General features: G+C 41.0%; 1 protein-coding gene across 2 annotated transcripts; it reads left to right on the forward strand.

Annotated features, from left to right (window-relative positions):
• The first annotated feature begins 382 nt into the window (after positions 1–382).
• LOC119178097 (N-acetylneuraminate lyase) lies at positions 383–19,560 on the forward strand. 2 transcript variants are annotated; one of them, XM_075887438.1, is made up of 11 exons: positions 384–534; positions 2,081–2,136; positions 4,281–4,351; positions 4,442–4,529; positions 5,110–5,167; positions 5,562–5,637; positions 7,509–7,601; positions 9,694–9,839; positions 12,237–12,368; positions 14,082–14,121; positions 19,276–19,560. In XM_075887438.1, the coding sequence occupies exons 1-11, from the start codon at positions 514–516 to the stop codon at positions 19,419–19,421; spliced, it is 927 nt and encodes a 308-aa protein (XP_075743553.1). In that variant the 5' UTR covers positions 384–513; the 3' UTR covers positions 19,422–19,560. The 2 variants fall into 2 exon arrangements, with proteins under 2 accessions (XP_075743554.1, XP_075743553.1); XM_075887439.1 differs by lacking the exon at positions 14,082–14,121 and having other exon boundaries at positions 383–534; positions 19,276–19,556.
• The last annotated feature ends 863 nt before the right edge of the window (positions 19,561–20,423 follow it).

Below are 20,423 nucleotides of genomic sequence, written 5' to 3' on the forward strand. Positions count from 1 at the left end.
ACACCTTTTCCCCTTTCTCCCTTCTCTCTCACAACTGCTTTCAGCGGCGAAAATAACTGTCTGCTCTGGCAGTGCAGCTGTGATAGTAACTGAACGTTTTGGCGACGGCCAGGGTCAAAGCTTGACAACGTGCGCTCTGACTTCGCTTGTTTTGATAGTTTTGCCGTAAAATAAACGAAGCCTAGAAAAACGCGGATCCAACGCAAAGTCAAAAGGCCATCTTATCTCTCCGCAGCAGACACCCGCGTAGTAAGAAAGCAAGCTTCAGCGTCGAGCAATGCGGTTTCATTCGCGGCGATAGAGAGGACAGCTGCTTCCTGTTATCTGAAACGGCTGCGGCAGAGATTGCGCGAGCTGTATGGTCGAGAGCGCCGCTCGTTGTTGTCTCGCGCTTCCCGTATCAGTGTCTTCTTTCTGTAGGAAAAAGAAAAAGACGAACTGCGAGGCACTTTTTCTACTGGGAGTCAGTGTAGCAATTCGTCCGGACACTGCTAGACCGTGGAGGTAATCAAAATGGAGGCAAAGATAGCCAAGGCAAGTACGCCCCCTTTTTAATGATGGTAAAACAGCGACCCTCGCGATATCCATTCTTTTAAGCTTACTTATTCTTTTGGCATTTTGAAGCACATTTTTTAAGCGTTGCCAGTAGAAGTACGCGTAATGTATTTACTAATTTAGCTTCTTTTTCATCTTTTGGAATGCCTATTTGAGACTACATTATTTTTCTTAAACAAGGCGTGACCTCAACTTTTTTGTATTGTTATAGTTTTTATTTGGTAGTGCGTTTTCTTGGCAATAATAGGTGTGAATAGAAGTAGTACCTTACTAGTAGCTGCACGGAACTACCATTGTTTACCGTTGGCTAAATCCTTATACTCGAGAATGATTACGCAACTACAACGGGCATCACACGAAAGCTGTCGAGCATCGGACAAATGGCTCGTATGCCTATCATGAAAATTTCAGTATATTACGTCTGTATTACTAAAAACGCTAGTAGCTGAAAATCTGGCATTCACGCGAATAGCCGGGAAGGATACAAGGCGAGGTGATCGTCCACTAAATGTTGCCCTTTTAGTCTATACGTCTTCCTGCCATGTAATAATCTGGAATTACGTAATCATTTACGATATGTGCCAGGGCGTATGATGTACTGCACTATAGTGCAAACTTCAATTTATAAAGTCAAACGGTTCTGCTAAAATTCGCATAAGTGCTTTCTGCGAGAAATATGACACTTACAGCGTTTAATATTTGCCATAGGTTAGCTCTTTCGCAACAAAAAACTCATTTACTTTTGTCCATGCATTTAACAGCTTTCGTTTTTTTTTGTAGTAACAGTGCGACAATTGTGGGAAGTGACTAAATGAACAGCACTTCTCTTTCAGACATTAGTTTGCTTTTCCGAGAGAGACAGCATTTTTTCAGTTACGAGTATTTTCTCGTGGTCACACATCTGTCGTCGCGCATGAGCACTGTTCTTGCACTCAGTATAAAAATAGTCGTAGCCCCTTCAATAAATTTTCTTGACAGTCAGCGCTACTTCTTGTCGGTTTCCCCTCTTCCTATAGTTGTCACGCTGTTGCTACTATACAATGACGGTGAACCGACTCGTCCAAATTAAGTTCTTGGTGTTATTTAACAGCCATTACGTTATATATACCGATTTGCTGGAGTGACTTTTGCTACATTTAGCACACGTACAGGCACAATTGGCTTGGGTAGGGTTGAAAATGTTGATCGACTAAATATAGATTCCTAGAGAACGGTTCCGCACTATACTCATTACTAAATATATATCACGTTCTGTGATAGCCTCAAGCTAGAGATTACTTCGTTTGATTAAGCACATTCCTCAATATTTGCAAGCGTTGACTACAGGCTCAAACTTTCTACTATATCAGGGTACTGTCATAACAAATTCTTTAAGGAAAAATTAACCAAAACATGACTCAATACTGAGCTTCCATAGACTTGCATATTATCTCTATTGGAGGACGAAAAGAAGACTGTGGTTGAAAAAACAGTCACTTTTGCGTACACATCTTCGAACTTACATTTTGTCTTGTTTTCTTTTCAGATAAGAAACTACAGTGGCCTTTGCGTTGCCCCATTCACGCCTTTCGACAGCAAAGGGTGATACACGCTTCAACAAAAAAGTTTTCTCTGAGTATAAAATACTTCGTTCGGATAGCATTTACGCAGTAGTTCAGCCTTGTAGTAAATCCTTCCCTTCTGTGATTTCACAAAGAGCCAGCGTTACCTGCAACTGGATATATGCTGTGTTCCACTCATTCCTGATTACATTGCGGCTTAGTTGACCGAGTTTTGGCATTATGTCGGCAGCTGACCCGAGATGTCTTGCACCAGTGAAAAAATCAGCTGCTCCTGGAACCACCGTAGTAGCTACGGGACCAAAAATGCTGCCAGTAGAGTCAGAGTGGAAGCACTATCGAATGGTCTTGGTCAGGGAAACAGAGTATCTGGTGACCAAGCGAATGAGATGGGAATTGTGAAAGCCTTACAGCAGGGGATGACCACTAGAATGCACCAATATGTTTGTGTCTGGAATGCTTCACAAGTTTTGCGGTGTTAGCTAGGATCGAGGCAACAGACGCTCTTTTCAAAAGCACTCCACTTTGTAACATAAGGTTAAAATTGCTTAATAAATACCCGTTCAAGTAGCCATATTCTGCGAGAGCAGCTCTTTTTACCATGCGAGTGAGTGTACATCTGCGATTATTTTATGAATTCTGACTATTCATAGCTGAATAACGTTAAGATCAACAATCGCCCCGCCGCGGTGGTCTAGTGGCTAAGGTACTCGACTGCTGACCCGCAGGTCGCGGGTTCAAATCCCGGCTGCGGCGGCTGCATTTCCGATGGAGGCGGAAATGTCGTAGGACCGTGTGCTCAGATTTGGGTGCACGTTAATAAACCCCAGGTGGTCGAAATTTCCGGAGCTCTCCACTACGGCGTCTCTCATAATCATATGGTAGTTTTGGGACGTTAAACCCCACTAATCAATCGACATTAGGATCAACTAAACATTACACTCAATATAAGCCATAAACAAGATTACACCTAATGGTTTTTTTAAAAGTTAGGCACTGGGAGCAACGTGACGACCACCGCCTAAAATATGTATTTTGGAATGACCACGAAAAAAATTCAGAACTATTTTCGTGAGCCACCCAGCTAAGCTCAAATAGAAATCTTCAGTATACTGCAATAAGTGGTTGTATGTATCCAAAGAAAAGTTGAAGACAGTTTTGCTGATCCACAATTTGAAATCGCACAATTGCTTCGGTATGTTCGTTTTCTCCCGTTTTCGGAGATACTTGGCTGAGAAGTTTAATAAAGGTTCGCATCATTACCGAAGTGAGAGAGTGAGGAGCGTAACTTGGCCCCGATTCCATGATAGGTGGTTTTGGCTCGTGCTTTTAGTCTCACTGTGCGGTGATGACATGGGTCAATGTAACTCTGTTGTCCTTGTACTTGATGATGGCATACGTTTGCTTTAACGTCGGCGTATAACTTATTACAAGTACGAGTGGGTAGTAGCTACACCGAATGAGGACAATCATGTTTTGATCTTGAGAAGTGAAAAGAGTAACATTTCAGTCAGTGTTTTTTTTATTTAGGTAGTGAATAATTTCTTCATGCCCTCTGGTTCATCAATTGGTTGGGATGTATGCTGCTGGAAATTTCTAACATTGATTAGCCTACTGGTCCATCTCTTCTTAGTGAGACATTATACTACCATATAATTTGTGAAAGTATGAGGCATGTAGCCTCCCTACAAACTGTGCTGATGAAAGCGCTATAGGTTATTTGTGACACAGACGTATGATTGCAAAAGAATATTCACCGCATTTATAAATAGGTCATATGAAGGGCGCCTGAGCGCTTAGATTTGGGGACTCATTAAAAAATACCAGTTGTTTAAAATTATACTGGTGTTCCCTACAATGCTGTACCAATGGATTGAATCGTCAATCTGGTGCTTATTACTCTATAAAGCGAGCGACAGGACAGCGCTAAAACGGCAAGTGCTCGAAAAAATTTCACTGTGATTTGGGCTGTACATGAAAAGTCTCACTCCTCAGGTCTTTTCTAATCGTGCTGACAGAACTTGATTGACACGTGTAAAAATGTACGTAGCTTAACTTGATAAGCTATTGTGTTTTCTTGCATGTTAGCAACGATTGTTAAAGTTAAATACAACACTTCTTGTTTATATTTAAACCTACTATATTTGTCTTTACGTGTGCCATCAGGAATATAAACATCAATCTCATCGACCAGTATGTGAGCCTCCTGCGTAAGCAAAGTGTCACTGGAGCATTCGGTAAGATTCAAATTTGTCAATACTTATCTCCTACTGAAACTATACGCTTCATGAAAGCATAAATGATGTGTGCTTGATTTCCTGGCACAGTTAATGGGTCCACCGGGGAAGGACTTTCCCTAACCGTTTCCGAAAGAAAGAAACTGGCTGAAAGATGGGTTGAAGCCTCGAAAGGGAAGTAAGTAACCTTTCCTGTCCAGCAAAAAAACCGTAAAAAAGATTTGCTTCCACAAAATAGAGTCACTTTGATATGATGCAAATAGTTTAATAAGAGCCCGTATCGTATCTGAGAGGAAAGTCACATATTCAAATGGATTATATTCGGTGCAGGACAATGTTTGCTTACAGGACAATGTTTGCATGGTGTTAACTTTGGGATCGAATCAAGTTGCCTCAATGACTTCACTACTTCAAAATTTTTACCTTAAGTTTCACCGCCCTTCCCGGAGATCAAAGGGCAAGAAACTAACCTGGTTCGCTCGTGAGCTTACTTCAAACATTGTGAAACTGTGTACACGTGTGCGCAATGATGCTTGAAAATGCACTCGTCATTGTCAAAAGTGACATCATAACACTTCCGCAAAGTGTGCGGCTTTTCGTCCTGTAGCGGGGAAAATGTTTATTTCACAACGCTACGTTGCTACGCCATTCTTCTTGTATGAGGGGATCCCTCGCACAATTTGGTAAATATTATACCACACGCATAAAAATCGCCGTGAGTAGGCTAAAATGTCTGATGAGAAGAAATTTCTTTGTAGGTTGGACCTGGTTATCGTGCATGTGACCGCAGCATCCATCTTGGACACGCAAGAGCTCGTGAGTCCCTTCCTGTCGAGACTCCTGTTTAGGATTCTTGTTCAGATCAATATTAAACGACCTGTTTAAAGGCAATTTAGGGTCCGTTATCCAACAAGGTGGACTGCATCTATGTGAGAATGGAGGCATTATGATATAAACGGTAGCGTGTGTCTGTGCTGCAGTGCTAATCAATTTAACATAGAAGTTCATCCCGTGGGCACTCGGTTTATGCGCCAACAATTCCCACATGAAGTCTTGTTCTCAAGTGACAAATGGGGCTTCAAATTTTGTTGTTCAGATAAAGGTGCACGGAGCAGAAACGTAGAGAAAGTACTATATACCGTTCTTGGTTTGATTGATTGTGCAGCCTAAATGTTAGTCAGGAATTCACAATATAAAGTTATTCTTTCAGGCCACACACGCGGAAGGCCTAAATGTGGATGCTATTTCCATATTACCGCCGTTCTACTTCAGAAGTCCGTCTATAGGTAAGGCTCGTTGCTTGTCCGTAGTCATTCATGGTAACACAATTAAACAGTGTTTCTTTACGTGAACTGCATTCATTGGTAGAAACTATAGATAGGATAAACCTTACTGCGTAAGCTGCCGAAAGCAAGGGAGATTTGTGTCGTAACCCAGAACAGTTATGTTATACAACAATAAAAACTAATATAGCACTGTGGGACAATAATTCTACAGTTTTTTTACATAAATAATCACCGTTTTCACACTATTGACGATGAATGCGGAGTGCAGTATTGTACAGATAGATCATTACACTATTTTTGAGTAATAAATGTGATGCAGAATGTAAAAACTTGCATGATATTTTTTGATTCACTGAAGATGTAAACGCCAACATCTACGTCTGTTTCCCTCAGCCGACGTATTAGGTTTAAAGTTAGTGACCACGGCTCCCGAACTTGGATTTAGCAGAGGCACGTTGTCTAAACGCATCATTGCTGATCATCGAGGTCATACGATAGCCTTGACACCACGCCAAGACACACTAGATGGCGCAGCAGGGCATTTTTCCGCCGCCCCACCACGCGCTGCACATCCCACAAACTTTTTGTTCTTGACAGTAAATAGTCTATAGCTCTTCCACTGCAAATACGTAGTTGTTAAATTGTTGAAGTATGTGCTACACGCCAGAGAAATTTCTTTTGTGTTGTGCATGTTTCAAGCTGGCAACGCAAGGAGGCCGCCAACTGATGCGAAAATTTTGTACTGAGGAGACTGATAGCAGTAGGCGTAAAAAAATGTCAGCAAGATTTAGATTACGTCTAGTATACCATATTATTACATAAAAACTATTTTCGAATTTCTACCATTCACAAAAATTATGAACAACAATGAGGAATCTGCCGTAAGAACAAACAGGCAGGTATTCGTCAAAGGAGAAAATGAAAAATGTTTTTCTTGTAACAAATTCTGATGGTGAAACTTGTTTTATAAGGACTAACTATTTTGTTTTGATTCAGGTACAAAGCATATAGTAGAAGCCTCACAGGATACCAATTGCGTTCCTCTGTGGGCAAGCACGATGATTTTTTTAAGTTCGCAATGTTCCTCGCAAGACTGAGAAGATTTAGTGGCACCAAAATGTTTTTAAAGCAAGAAATAAATTCAGAAGGGTATTTAGTGATTTCTCAGATATTGATACAAAGCACTCTATGTTTTAAATCCAACATGAAAGATTTTGGCATATCTGAATGCGTATATGACAAAAAATTGCAGTATTTTTCGTGCTCGAAAAACTTGGACTAGTGCCCTCGCTCAAAATATAAAACAAACTTTCTATTGAATCGAGAAACGATACTCTCATAAACAAACTTTCTGACGTGTATTATTCAAATTGGAGTTTGTGAAATTCAGAAGGCTACTAATTGACCAAAATCATTTTTTGCGACGTATTCTAGCGATTTAGTATTTTGATTGAAATAAATCAGCGCAGTTTTTTTAGAAAACTTGAGATGGACGTCACAGTAAATTGTACTTTAGCTGTGAAATGATTCATATTGCAACTTACATGACCTTCAGTTCTTTTTAACTTTTTGTGAACGCTCTGTAAGGGCGGCTAATAAGACTTTTTGGACACATACACTCAGCTGGAGAGAATAGAAGTTCCGGAGTCATTACACTTCCGCGTGAAGGCTTCGTATCACAAGGTAATTTCAAAAAGGAAAGCGGTAGCGTATCTCCAACTCCACATAAACGGGAAAGCATTCAGAAAGCGTGTAATAATCTTGTCACCCTAGGTGATCCTCCTAGAGAGTAATTAGCTAAGCATATGTCTAATCTTCTACACGAATATATTTGTCGTGTGCTATATGCAATATTATGTCTTTCTTTGCAGACCATCTTATACGGTACGTCGAAGAAGTGGCTAAAGCTGCCCCGAACACGCCTATAATCTACTACCATATCCCGGCATTCACATACGTCAATGGTGAGATTTGCAGTAATTCTAGTGATCATTTCTTGTAAACCTAAAATCAGTGAAACAGTCAATTTGTACACTTAAGAAACAGCTCCATCCGCGGAATAAATTCTCTAGAGGTGGAGGAAAAAATGTTTAGCTAAGTGATATTTGTATACCGGGCGAATAATTTTTACATTTTGATCTCTTGTGCTCCACTTTTTGTCCCGTATATTTGAAAATATACCTGACCAAACACTACCTTTCAAAATTATACGCAGTAACAACTTTTATGGTGTTACACTAGCTGGAAGCACGATATTTTCATTTTGTTTTGTCAAGCTCTGTCATCGAAGAAACTGGCTCATAGCGACGAGGGAGAGTTGGTACAATGATATGAATGCGAGGCTCACGATGATTAAGACCACCTGAGGTTACCGATTGCGTAACTAAATCGAAGCTTGGTGCCTTTCACTCAGTTCAAATCTGCTCGCCATAACCGGATATCGAACTCGCGCTTTCGATCGCCTTAAGTTATAGTTGCCCTATAATTTACTGACGTAGAGATTCCTACTATATTGTCACAAAACAATCATGAAATAAAATATGACAGCTGCACACTACCGATGCAATGAAGAAGAAGCGAAGCTGGGTAGTCTTCCTTGTTTCCTTTTATTGCATTTTTTTCTTTTCTACCTTCTTTTTTGTTATTTGCATGCCGTTTTTGTATACTTTTGTATTTCTTCCTTTCGGTCTGTACATAATTCGTTGTCTTTGTCTGAATTCCCACATTTTATTCCATTTGGTTTTCTTTATTTCTCCCTTAAATTAACCCTCCTTTTATATCTATGTTTGTTTCTTTATATATTTTTACTTCAATTTCTTGGCCTTCCTTTCCTTCACATGTTTTCGTCCTCAACTACGACCTTATTTCCGTCTTTCTCTTTTCGTGTTTTCTACCTCTTTTTTGCGTCACTTTTCTCTCTCTCGCTCTTTCGCGTGTTTCACGTACCCCTCTTCACCTGGGAGAATTTTCGTTTAACACTCATCCCAGCTGCGCTCAGTACTACAAGGCTTGCGCGACTGCTGCGGCACATATCAGCCGAGCAAGTTGGAACGCCAATGTCATAAGTGCTGCCTGAAGCAGTTTCGCTTTTAATATGAGCCTCAGGTAGATTTAAGTATCTCCTTCAACCTACCATACTTTTCATTTTGGGCACTGCGACATTGTTGCATAGTAAGTTTCCAACCAATCAGCCAATTCTGCAGAATGTGTTGACCTTCACACATACTGATTTTTAAATCTCAACCAGTCTTTTCTTTCTGCTGATCGCTCTGAATAAGACAGAGGCTTAAAAGAGACATAGTTGGCAATAAAACGCAAGGAGTCTAAGATTGGTGGCCTCACTAAAAATGGTTGGTCGATCAGTAGGATTTACTGAAGTTTAATATATCATTACAAGTCGCGCTGTTCACTTTAAGTGATTAACCTGAACCTGATGTCAGATCAGTTAATCCGTATGAACTTTCACGGGAAAAAAGATAGCGAGTCCTTCTTTGTGAGAAACTAGTGAATAATTGCTGAAATGACGTGCAGCAAATGTTTGGATACGAGGTGCAGGTAACGAGTAAGCTTGAATCTACTCTTTAAATGTCCCCTAATTTCTCTGCGTGAAAAAAATACCCGAGTTTCAAGTTTCCTATAAAATCACAAGGAAGGTAAACATGTGATGTTCAGTCTGCAACACCTTTAGGAAACCACTCATAAACAACACCTTGTCATTGAAAAGTGGGATAAATAAAGTGAACAGTGGAAGTGCCTCAGAAAGGCTGGTCGATGTTTTGATAGGAGGATCTATCTTTCTGAAAGGCGCCGTGTCATGCTTCGCGTGTTAATTAGAAAGCTAAATGTGTGATATCCAGCCTGCCACTCTTTTAGGAAACCACTAGAATCAATATATAGTCATTGAAAATCTTTTGATATTTCCTTTATCTTGATCATGCCTGGTTACTACGATCCAGATCATAAATAATACAAGTTTTTGTGCTCCCCTCAACGATAAGTTGTTATTTGTTATAGAAGATACAGTAATGAGCTCGTAAATGAATAATTTTTTTACAGTGCGTATGACGGAATTTCTGCCAGAAGTACAGCGGCGGGTGCCAGCCTTGTGCGGAGCGAAATACTCATGCAACGAACTAACCGATCTGGCTGGGTTCTTGCGCAAAGATAAAGCTCACATCAAAATATTCTTCGGATACGAAGAGGTACGTTACAGAAATTATAGCGCTTTTTGACGTCGTTTTTTTTCTCGGAAAAAGTCACGAGCAGGAAAATGGTGTAAAGACAACTATTGGAAGAAATGACCAGTTTTTTTACGTAAAGTTTTGATGGTGACGTTTCCGTCTTTCAGTTAGGCAACCAAATGATCGTTTCTCAAGTTTACCGCGGATGTTAAAGAGTTTTCATATTGATGATGTCCCAATGCTTTTATTATTGAATGTATGAAATGATCAGCACAAGACGCCCTGCCACCCAATTCAAAGTATTTAACGTAGCGAAGCTCATAATAAGGAACTGGGAACGCCACGGTTATATACCTCTGGTCATGAAGTGTAATGTTCTGACTGCAATCAGTGCTGTACGTCCACTACAATCTCTGCTACAATTTCTATGCTACAATGCTCTGTGTGAGCAATGCTCTGTGTAAGCTATGCTCTGTGTAAGCCATGCTACAATCTCTGCAGCGCTATGCGCTGCAGAGATTGTAGCATTCCTTAAACAGAGTGAACACAATCAGCCGCTTTTTTGACAATACTGCGCCAGCGTTAACTATATCAACACCTTTTAATCGCTTACGACGGTGAAATCAGACACAGCACGCGCTGGTACAATCGGCACATTGCAATTCAGGCCTCTTCTTTTACGCTGCTTTGTTTAGAGGTCCACATTGCACGCGCTACTTTCCTGTCCCATTATTTAAACAATTCTCGAAATCACCATGTATGTGGTCACAAACTTTCACGTAGGTTCGGAAAAATTGCGCATGCGACAACAGTTAAAGCTCACGGATGAATGTGCTCGAATTTGGTATGTACACACATACTAACGCCTGAGCGTGGTGCCCATCAAGCCCAGGCGTATTGTAAAAAAAACAATAAAACCCGCTTGCTGCCATAATAAGGCACAAGTACACAGCGTGGTTTACGCCCTTGTGATCTGCTAGCTGTTAAACATAGTTTATGTGGAAAACAAAATCTCCAGCAGCAGTTATATTTAAATAAAATAAAGCTGTTAAAATTACAGTTTAAGGTTTCTTAATACGACAAACGTAGCAGGGCCCTATACGCCTCTAAATATACACAACTCTACTGCACTTTTGTATTCATTCTGGTGTTCCTCGCTTTTTTAACGGGCATCCTGAGACCCGAAGGAACAAACTGTTCCTTCGTCCGTATGCAAAGCAAATGATCTGTCAATTGGTTCCCAGCGTGTTTGTTTATGCAATGGCCCACCCGTTTCTCCTTGTAACACATAGTGTGTCGCTTGGTCTCGCCCGTTTTAGACTGCGCAAACAGAGATAACCAGCGTAGCTGACACCAGCTAAATCCTGATAGGCTTAAAATTCAGTAGTGATGTTCTACAGCTGCTCTATATAAAATATAGGGGAGCAAGGGTGTTTCTGCTTGTAGAATGAGCAGTGAAGGCGAGAAAGAAACGCTTTTCTCCCCTTCAATTTCGTCTAGGAGCTCTGTAAATATACACGGACTGTGAAACAGCATCTCGCACCTGTGCAATATTCTGAGCGAAAACAGCTCTAGAAAGAAGAGAAGGTTGATAAGCGAAACTGCCTTCTACTATATACATTGGTCTTTCACATTTGTTTTTCGAACATGTAATTACTATTGTTACAAAAAGTGTCACAGACTTTGATTTCTAGGGAGTGACTAAATGTGCTTTTCGAGCGTTTTTGGGTAAATTTTTTTTTTGCGATCTGTACTGCCTGTGGAGCACGGTGGTAAAAGCGGATATGACAAAATAAAGGTGAAATATTATATATTTGAAAGCACATGATTTGTGAAATCATCAGCGTAATAAACGTAACAGGTTAACATATTAAAGGTTCAGAAGGTAACACCGTTGACAAGCAGTGAAATGATTGCGTTGTAGCCATGATGTAACAAATGCTTGCTCACAGTGATTAGTTCATCGCATACGAAGCTACTACAACTAAAATTCAAAGGTAATATTTGCGAAGGTGTAAAACAGATCATTCTGATGACTTAAAGTTGGTTGCTTATTTCTTATCTGTTTGTTGAATTGCAAAAAAAATTCGTTTGTCTGGCAAGTGCGGTTGCAAAGTCATTGTAACGCTTGATTTGGTTCAAAAAATTCTATTGGAAAGCAATATTCACCTAATGACAGATGAAGTAAACTATAGGATCGAAAGAGCGGCCACAGGAAAGCAGGCCAGTAGTGGAGCTTAGCAAGCACCAGCTGTGCGAAATTATATTAAGTTGTACAATCACAGACTAACGAGAATACGTTGTTTCGAATGAGCCCCACTTTCGCCATTCAACGTTTTTGCTAAGGAAACGATCAATTGTGATAAAATGACTAACTTCATTTGTCACCTAAAGTATCACGTTCTTTCTTCACCACAGATGCTTCTTGCCGCTTTAGCTTTGGGCGTGACGGCGGCCATTGGAGGAACCTTCACATACCAAGGACATCTCGCAAAAAAGATTATTGATTTGTACGAGAAGGGCGACATGTCCAGCGCGCGCCGTCACCAGGTCAGAGTAGTTGTATTTCGTTTATAGTTGCATAAACAAAATCTAGGAAACACAGAACGACAAACCTGACCACGGTTTGCTTATCACTGTGCTTAATAATGTAAAACTCAGCTTAGTTAGAACAGTACACTCGCCCAGTTTTTGAATGTGCCAACAGATATCTGCCAAGTTCACTCTTTTGATTTATGATCTGTGCCAATAGTTTTGCGTGCTTAAGCAACTGAATGCCAATGTTTTATTGTAACGATGTTTTATGTGTCCTTGCCTAATGTGTATTTCACATAATCTGTCTTTTTACCTGCGCTAAGTTTCAACAGTTTAATTAACACAACGTGCTTACTTCATTCTTATGGGTACGAAGAGATATGCATGACGTGTGAGAAAGCCATTCGAGTAACCTACAGAATTCTGTCTCGTGGTAGCGAATCTGAGACTAATGAAAAATGCTGCAAAGCATTTTTCATTATATATATATATATATATATATATATATATATATATATATATATATATATATATATATATATATACCCACAAAATCTTCATGTCACGAGCACTGTCAAGCTTGTGCTTTCTAAATAACTAAGCGCAAACGACGGATGGGGTCATAATTTCGCAGATTTTTTCTGGTAATATTGTTTGACTCACGAAACGTAATAAACCGGACCTCCACACCTGTAGCTTTAATTCATTTGCTTTAATTTCCGTCTTATGAAGTCGAAACTGAAATCTCTGTTCGAGCAAAACTTTGCCCTGCTTATTTTATGCTAAAAATTTGGACATGCTAACTGTGATTGGGAGAAGCGGAATGAGAATCATATCTTCAGGAATTTGCCTGTAGAGCACGAAATAAATCACCGACGACAAATAGCCTCTTGCATGCTTAGATTGGATGCGTAAATACATGAGACCACAGCTCCTGGATATGCAGTGCCAGAACATTCAGTGTGAATGCAGTAAGCAATGATCGTAACATAGAGAGTAAATAAACCTATCGAGTTGGTTCCTAATTGTAGCAAAAATGACTCAGTTTGTCTAATCCATTTTTGCAATTTTAGTTACATGTCGTATGTACACAATTGGCTCTGAGTGACTGATGATCTCAACTTTGATTTGCACTAAGAGCCATTTGTAGAAAATTCCAACACGAGTCATTTTGTAATGAAACTATCACGAGAAAAAAAGGAACTATCTGACTTTGTAGATTGCGGCTCATAATACGGAAGTTAATAAACCAACGAAATTTGCATGAGTTTTTCGATAAGTTGTTGTGCATCTTCTGTGCGCGTGTCAGTCGTATATGTGGAATTTTCGCGTCGTTTAATTACTTATACCTAGCACAAGTTCACGTGCAACGGTTTGCAGTTAACTAGCTACAAACGTAATGTTACAATCGAGTAATCATGTTTAGTGCATACTTCTTATTTTCACAAAATACGGACAATTATTTCTCCGCTAGTGCTACCACTCATAAAAATACTGCAATGAAAGCTGTCTCTTATTTCTAGTGGTTCTTTAAATCTGTTTTCAATACTTCTTCGTTAGGCTATAAAACGAGGGTCAAACGCGATATTTCTCAAACCCAAGTGACATACCTACTGACTTTTGCATTTCGATATCAGTCACAACGCTTCAACATATTTGAAACTTTTCTCGCATAAAAACTTTTAACGACTCATTTTATTGCTCCTTCTCACTTTATTCACTTTTCAGGACAAACTGAAGCATGGTATCGATACCCTCTGCCGTTACGGTATGTTTTGCAACTTAATTAATCGTAAAAGTTGCCGACTACACTGCATGCTTCTATGATTAGGGAGTTAATATATTTTACTGCTCAGTAGGGGTTTGAAGGGTCAGTATGCACGAACAACATTTCGCGGACATACCACTACTTTTTATACTTGGATTCCTAATAATCTACATTTATATAAAATTGCAGTTCTTACACAATGGGAAAAATTAGAGCAACACAATAAAATGAAAGATAGCCAGAGAGGGCGACTGAGATTGAGCAGGCTACGTTCAAAACGGAAAAGTAAGAATATATACAAGAATAGCTCTGCCGCATTTGAGAATAGCCATAAGCAAGAGATGGTTAGCGGCAACGAGGAGCGGTTGTGGACGGTGCTAACAGCAATCTGGAAAAGTTATGACACCTCAGCGCAAAGCCGTACCAGACCACACCAAATTGTGCCCAGCATGGTCAGTACTAGTGCCATAACCTGACGTTTATGTGTGAGAGGAACATTGGGCGTTGACCATCATGTACGACCTTGGTGCCACATAAGCCACAATACTTCAGCCCTAATTACTCGTACACGTTACAACGTGTAGACCCAGTGCCGCACAGTGTCACTATAGGGAGAGGGCGTGGCGCCTAGTCCTATCAGTTTTGCACACCTTCCCTCTCAGTAGAGAGAAGGTGTGCATAGGGAGAGGGCACGCCAAAGAATGGCGTGTTGTAGCGCGTACGAGTGATTAGGACGTTACCACGAACAAGTCTTACTTTTACCGAACGAAGTCCGCTTGATGTTGACCAATCATAGCGCAATCTATTGAAAACGATGCAAAACTTCCTTTGTCTACGAGCCCAGCCAACTTACTTGCCGCTCAAAAGAATGAAACTAAAATAATTGTGCCCTGTAAATTATAATTTACATGCCAACGTGTCTTTTGAAACTCACAAATAAAACATTTGTGCCTTGAATACAGAACTTCAGTGATGTGAGAAATATCAGCTATACAGAAATGATATTTTTGTATATTTTTCGGGCAAGAACTACCGTAATTAATGAGATTCCGTCTACATAGAATGAAATGAGCTGTGAGTTCGCAATGTTCTTTATTTTTTGACTGGTTGATTGAATGATCTCGTTATTTTCTAGCCCCGATGCTTCGATTATAGCTCTCAATTTTTACTCTAGGATGTTTTAAGGTCACCGACAACGAGTGCGAATAAAATTTCATGCTTTATAAAGTGAAAGACTTAGCAGCGCAAAAGGACAACGCCCGATGAGACACACACCCACAATGCTGTGTCTGTTTTTTTAGGGGGGGGGGTCTGCTTTGTTGCTATGCTTAAGTCTTCCATCAGTATGACGAACTCATCCCAGCATTCCTTTTATTATTAATAAGGACTGGCCGACGTCGATAGCGAAGCACAGTCACAATGACAGATATAAAAGCGCCAAATTTATAAGTGGTTGCGAACTGTCTTGAAGCTACTAATACAAGCACGCTTGCAAAGTACCCGCATCGCTAGAAATTGATGCGGTGGCTAATGATGAAGTATTATGTCTGAGCCCTTTTTAACGGGTTTAATAAATTCAAACAGCCCTTCGTTACGCAATCGGTATTGTGCGATGCATGTATGGTATTTCAATTTTCTACCAAGTCATATTGCATAGGCTCTAACGTGGTGCCTGGGGGACATAAACCTTGTTTATGATTTTTAGGGAAAGCAGACTTGATTATTAGTATAACTGTGTGGTGAATACTTGACTGCCATGCAGAGGGCCTAGGCTTGAACTCCATGAAATCTTGGATAATACTGATAAAGCTGAGATTACACCAGGAGTGCCATAGCTGTCCACAGCCGCCACCCTCCATAACCATTATGGCGAGAAATAAGCATGTCCAGAATAAAGATAACTCTAGCCTGGGTTCATTGTCGTGGCAGCGCGGTATTCTATCACAAAGCCATGACAGCAGTGAAAACTTCTTCGCAAAAGGAATCTATATAATTGTTATGTAGGGAAGCTAGCACGTTAGCGTACTTACGTATGCTGATGCGTTTCCTCTACACGAGTAAAGTACACAAGGCGTAACTGGTGTCACAATAAATGGAACGTTGAAGAACCAATCGGAAAGGGCTCAGCCATAATTCTTCATCACTATTAGGCACAGTGCTAACTCATGGCATAGTGGGTAACATCGAAGTATTTATCAGCAGCCCCAAGAGAGTTTACAACGGGTTCTAGAAATGTCCCTCTTCTTGCTTGCACTCTGTCTGTGCAGTGCTCTGCGCTCAAATTTGGAGTTCCTAAATGCGAAGCATTTCTTAGCAAACTTGGCGACAGTGATCGTATCTATCTATCTATCTATCTATCTATCTATCTATCTATCTATCTATCTATCTATCTATCTATCTATCTATCTATCTATCTATCTATCTATCTATCTATCTATCTATCTATCTATCTATCTATCTATCTATCTATCTGTCTATCTGTCTGCTGTCTGTCTATCTATCTATCTATCTATCTATCTATCTATCTATCTATCTATCTATCTATCTATCTATCTATCTATCTATCTCGCCACCTACCACTTTTAGCGTTCCTGGCCTTTTGATAACGGTATCGATACAGTACTTGGTATGGCGTAACATGACTGTATGAAGAACCTATTTGACTAGTCATAACATAAATATCATCACACCTATGTCATGAATGTCATTTACACTTCATGGTCCTGCAGCTCTTGCGGTGGTTTCGTTCACATGACATGCTGCAAAACTGGAATGGTATGACATGATTGCATGGTGAACACAAGCGGTAGACCCTAACATGAAAATTGTGACATGCGTGTCATGAACATCATGACCACATGTCACGACATAATGCGTTCGCGGCCGTTTCACCAGCGTCACATATATCAAATTTAGTATTGAGGTACGTGAATGGATAACGAGTGTAGGTGACTGGTGCAAGCATGATAATTATGAGATGCGGGTCATGTAACACGATTACTACATGCCACACTCGTGATGCGCTGGCGGCCGTTTCGCCAGCTTCACTTATACAAAATTTGTTAATACAGGACGTGAATGAATGGCGAAGGTATGATACTGGTGCAAACATGTTAAACATGAGATGAGTGTCATGTACCAACATCACAATATGCTACGCTCATGATGTGCTCGCGGCCATTTCGCTAGCTTAACGTGTACCAAACTCGGTATTACGTGACGCGAACAGACGACATAGGTAAATGACACATCCAAACAGGATAATCACGACATGCGTGTCCTGTAACAAAATGACTGCATGCCACACTCATGATGCCCTCGCGGCTAGTTCCTTAGCTTCATATATGCCAAATTGGGTATTGCGTGACGCCAATAGATAACGAAGGTATGTGACTTATGCAAACGAAATATACATGAGATTCGTGTCATGTTAGAACAAGACTACATACCACAGTCAAGGCGTCAATACATTTCGACATGACGCAGTGCGCTTGCTCGCCGGCATTCATTTCGTCGCGTCACGCCAGCATTGCCACGCCAGGTACCGGTCCTGACATATACTCGCAGGCGCAAGCCACGCTGCATTGCTTTGACGCATGCGCAGTTCAGCACGTCCTGCGTCCCTCCATCGCGAAAATAGGGAGACGCAGTGTTGTCGGGGTACGCATTGGCATAGAGTAATGTTACTCTATGGAATCGGCGCAAAATGCAGCATGTCTCATTTCGTGCCGGTTGCCATCGGGCCGCGCCGACGGACGCGGGTTGTGCCTGGCGTCGCGTCGACATCGCCCAAGTTCCGCTCAAGAAACTCTGTCGTAGCCTATTGAGTGCTCGCGTTTTGCCAACACCACCTAGATCAATGGTCTAGGTAGTGTTGGTTTTGCTAACGTAGCGTCGCTGTGCCCAGTGTGCGTGCGCGTGAACGCTACATTGGAGTATATTGGGCCCTTCATGATGCGCTCGCGGCCGTTTTGCTAATTGCACATATACCAAATTTAGTGGTGCGTGACGTCAATGGATGGAGAAATATATGACTGGTGCAAACATGCTAATCCAGAAACGCGTGTCATGTAAGAACATGACAACATACTACGTTCGTAGCGTGCTCGCGGCAGTTTCACTAGCTCCACATATACTAAATTTGTTATCATGTTATCTTAATAGATGACGAAGGTAAAAGACACATCCAAACACAATAATCATGATATGGAAGTCATGTACGGCATCATTTGCCTCCCCCTCGTAACGTTGTGCTGATTTTAGTGCGAGATAACATTTCTCATTCATGAGTCGCATATCATTGATTCCCACTCTATGTGGTGTCTGCAAATTTTTGACTTTCTTCTTTTTTTTCCCCGCGACAGCGATTATGGACACTGGTGGCTGTGGCAGATAACTGAGGTGCCCTTGTGGTGGTCTAGCAACATGTTTTGCTCTAAAGTGCTACAAATTGTATGCGTGGCTCACGGTACCTCCTAATACGATGGCGTACATGGCGAAAGCAATTGCTGCTCTTCCTATTTAGTTAGCTTCTTCGACATGGCGTATGAAGTATACCCCACAGAAACACTTGCAACCATTAACAACGTGCTTCGTCGGAAAGCTTGTTTCAGTGTGCTCAAATATCGAACTGGGCGGATATGACAGCATGACTATAAGTGAGGGTGGAACATGTGCTCTCCACCCTTTGCGCTCGTGGTCGTTCTTTAATTTTGTTAACTTTTTAGCAAAGTGTACTCAAGACTACATAGTCCGTAATCATACATGATTCAATCTCCAGTACTTGAAAGATACCACAAACGTCCAGTGTTGCTACAACTCACAAATATAAACTCTTGATGATGTTACCACGGCTGCACCTCTAACTTTTCGATGCAGCAGCTGGTGTGGCGGCTGTATTTTAGATGGAGGAAAAAATGGTGCACGCCCGTGTGCTCAGGTTTAGGTGCACGTTAAATAACACCAAGGAATCAAAATTTTCGGAACCCTTCACTACAGTGTCTCTCATAATATTTTGGTAGTTTTGGGACGTTAAACCCGACCTATCAATCATGCAGCAACTGGTGTTAGGCGCTTAGGTACCATTGCTTGAGCTGCTTCACCAACTGAATATGAAGCTCTCCAGAGTGTGACACGTGTCTATTATGCTTCCAGGTTTCCCTGTTGCTACTCTGAAAGCAGCGGCCAACAAGGTCAGTGGACTGAACTTCGGGGACACTCGGATGCCAGTATGCCCACTTCCTGATGAGAAAGCGGAGAAGCTCGCTGAAGATATTCGAGCACTGGATATACTTATGTAAAGGCGCCTCTCGGGCGTGCGCGGTCAGCTTTAATTAAAGGGATCGTACTTTCTGAAAGAAAGTTCAGATTGGAATTTTTCAAACGCTACTCACATGTTTGGCTGAGCAATAAATAAATAAAATATTCTTTTGAGATCAACTGCTTATATTTAAACCAGCAAGCACTTAATTTCAATTGTTTGTGTCATAACATACATGTGTGCCTAAAGAGGCTCTGCATACCTTTCCAAGTAGCCATGCAATTAATTTACCGAAAGAGCTCAGTACCTCACTGCCGCAAATATTTTTGAATTTGTCCAGTACGAGCGGTGTTACAGATTTGTCGCTGACCGAAATTCTTAATTTTTCTTGTTCACTCAAAAAAATTTACACCCTAACAGGTGTAAAACGGGTGTACGCAATAAAATAACCCATATGAACACCTACATATAATTGATTGATATGTGGAGTATAATGACCCAAAACCACCATACGATTATGAGAGACGCTGTAGTGGAGGGCGCCGGAAATTTCGACCGCCTGGGGTTCTTTAACGTGCACCCAAATCTGAGCACATGTGCCTACACAGTAAAAATTTTTACACCCAGAGGGGTGTAAATGAGCTTGTCCCGTGGACGACACCCTAAGGGTGTTAATTCAGCACCTTCCGAAAAGGGTGCTTTTCCATGCACCCTTGGAATAGGGTGTACGTGTAAAAAAACTGTAGAGTGTTACAAAAACACCCTTAAGGAAGGGTGCTTTCGATGTCCTTCACTTTTTAGCACCCTCTGAGGAGGGTGCCAGAAGGGTGCACAAGGGTGTTGAGTGCCCATGGCAGGGGTGCCAGTATTCTTTTAGACTGCACTAATAAATATCAGCATGCACTGATTACACACTACTTGAAGAAAGTGGTCGTGATTATCAATGGTGCGCCACCTGTCGAGCTCCATTCATCGCGTGTGGGCAAAAATATAAACACGTACAATTGTGTATGAACTTGTGCTGGATCTATATATACTTCAC

The sequence above is a fragment of the Rhipicephalus microplus genome, chromosome 1 (assembly GCF_043290135.1).
Source record: "Rhipicephalus microplus isolate Deutch F79 chromosome 1, USDA_Rmic, whole genome shotgun sequence".
Classification (NCBI taxonomy): Eukaryota; Metazoa; Arthropoda; class Arachnida; order Ixodida; family Ixodidae; genus Rhipicephalus; species Rhipicephalus microplus.

Bases quoted from the DNA above. Each gene is read 5' to 3' on its own strand.
- LOC119178097 (XM_075887438.1), top strand. From the start codon at position 514: ATGGAGGCAAAGATAGCCAAG. The intron at 5,638-7,508 runs GTAAGGCTCGTT...CTTTCTTTGCAG, and splicing joins CTTCAGAAGTCCGTCTATAG to ACCATCTTATACGGTACGTC. The intron at 12,369-14,081 runs GTCAGAGTAGTT...TTCACTTTTCAG, and splicing joins CCAGCGCGCGCCGTCACCAG to GACAAACTGAAGCATGGTAT.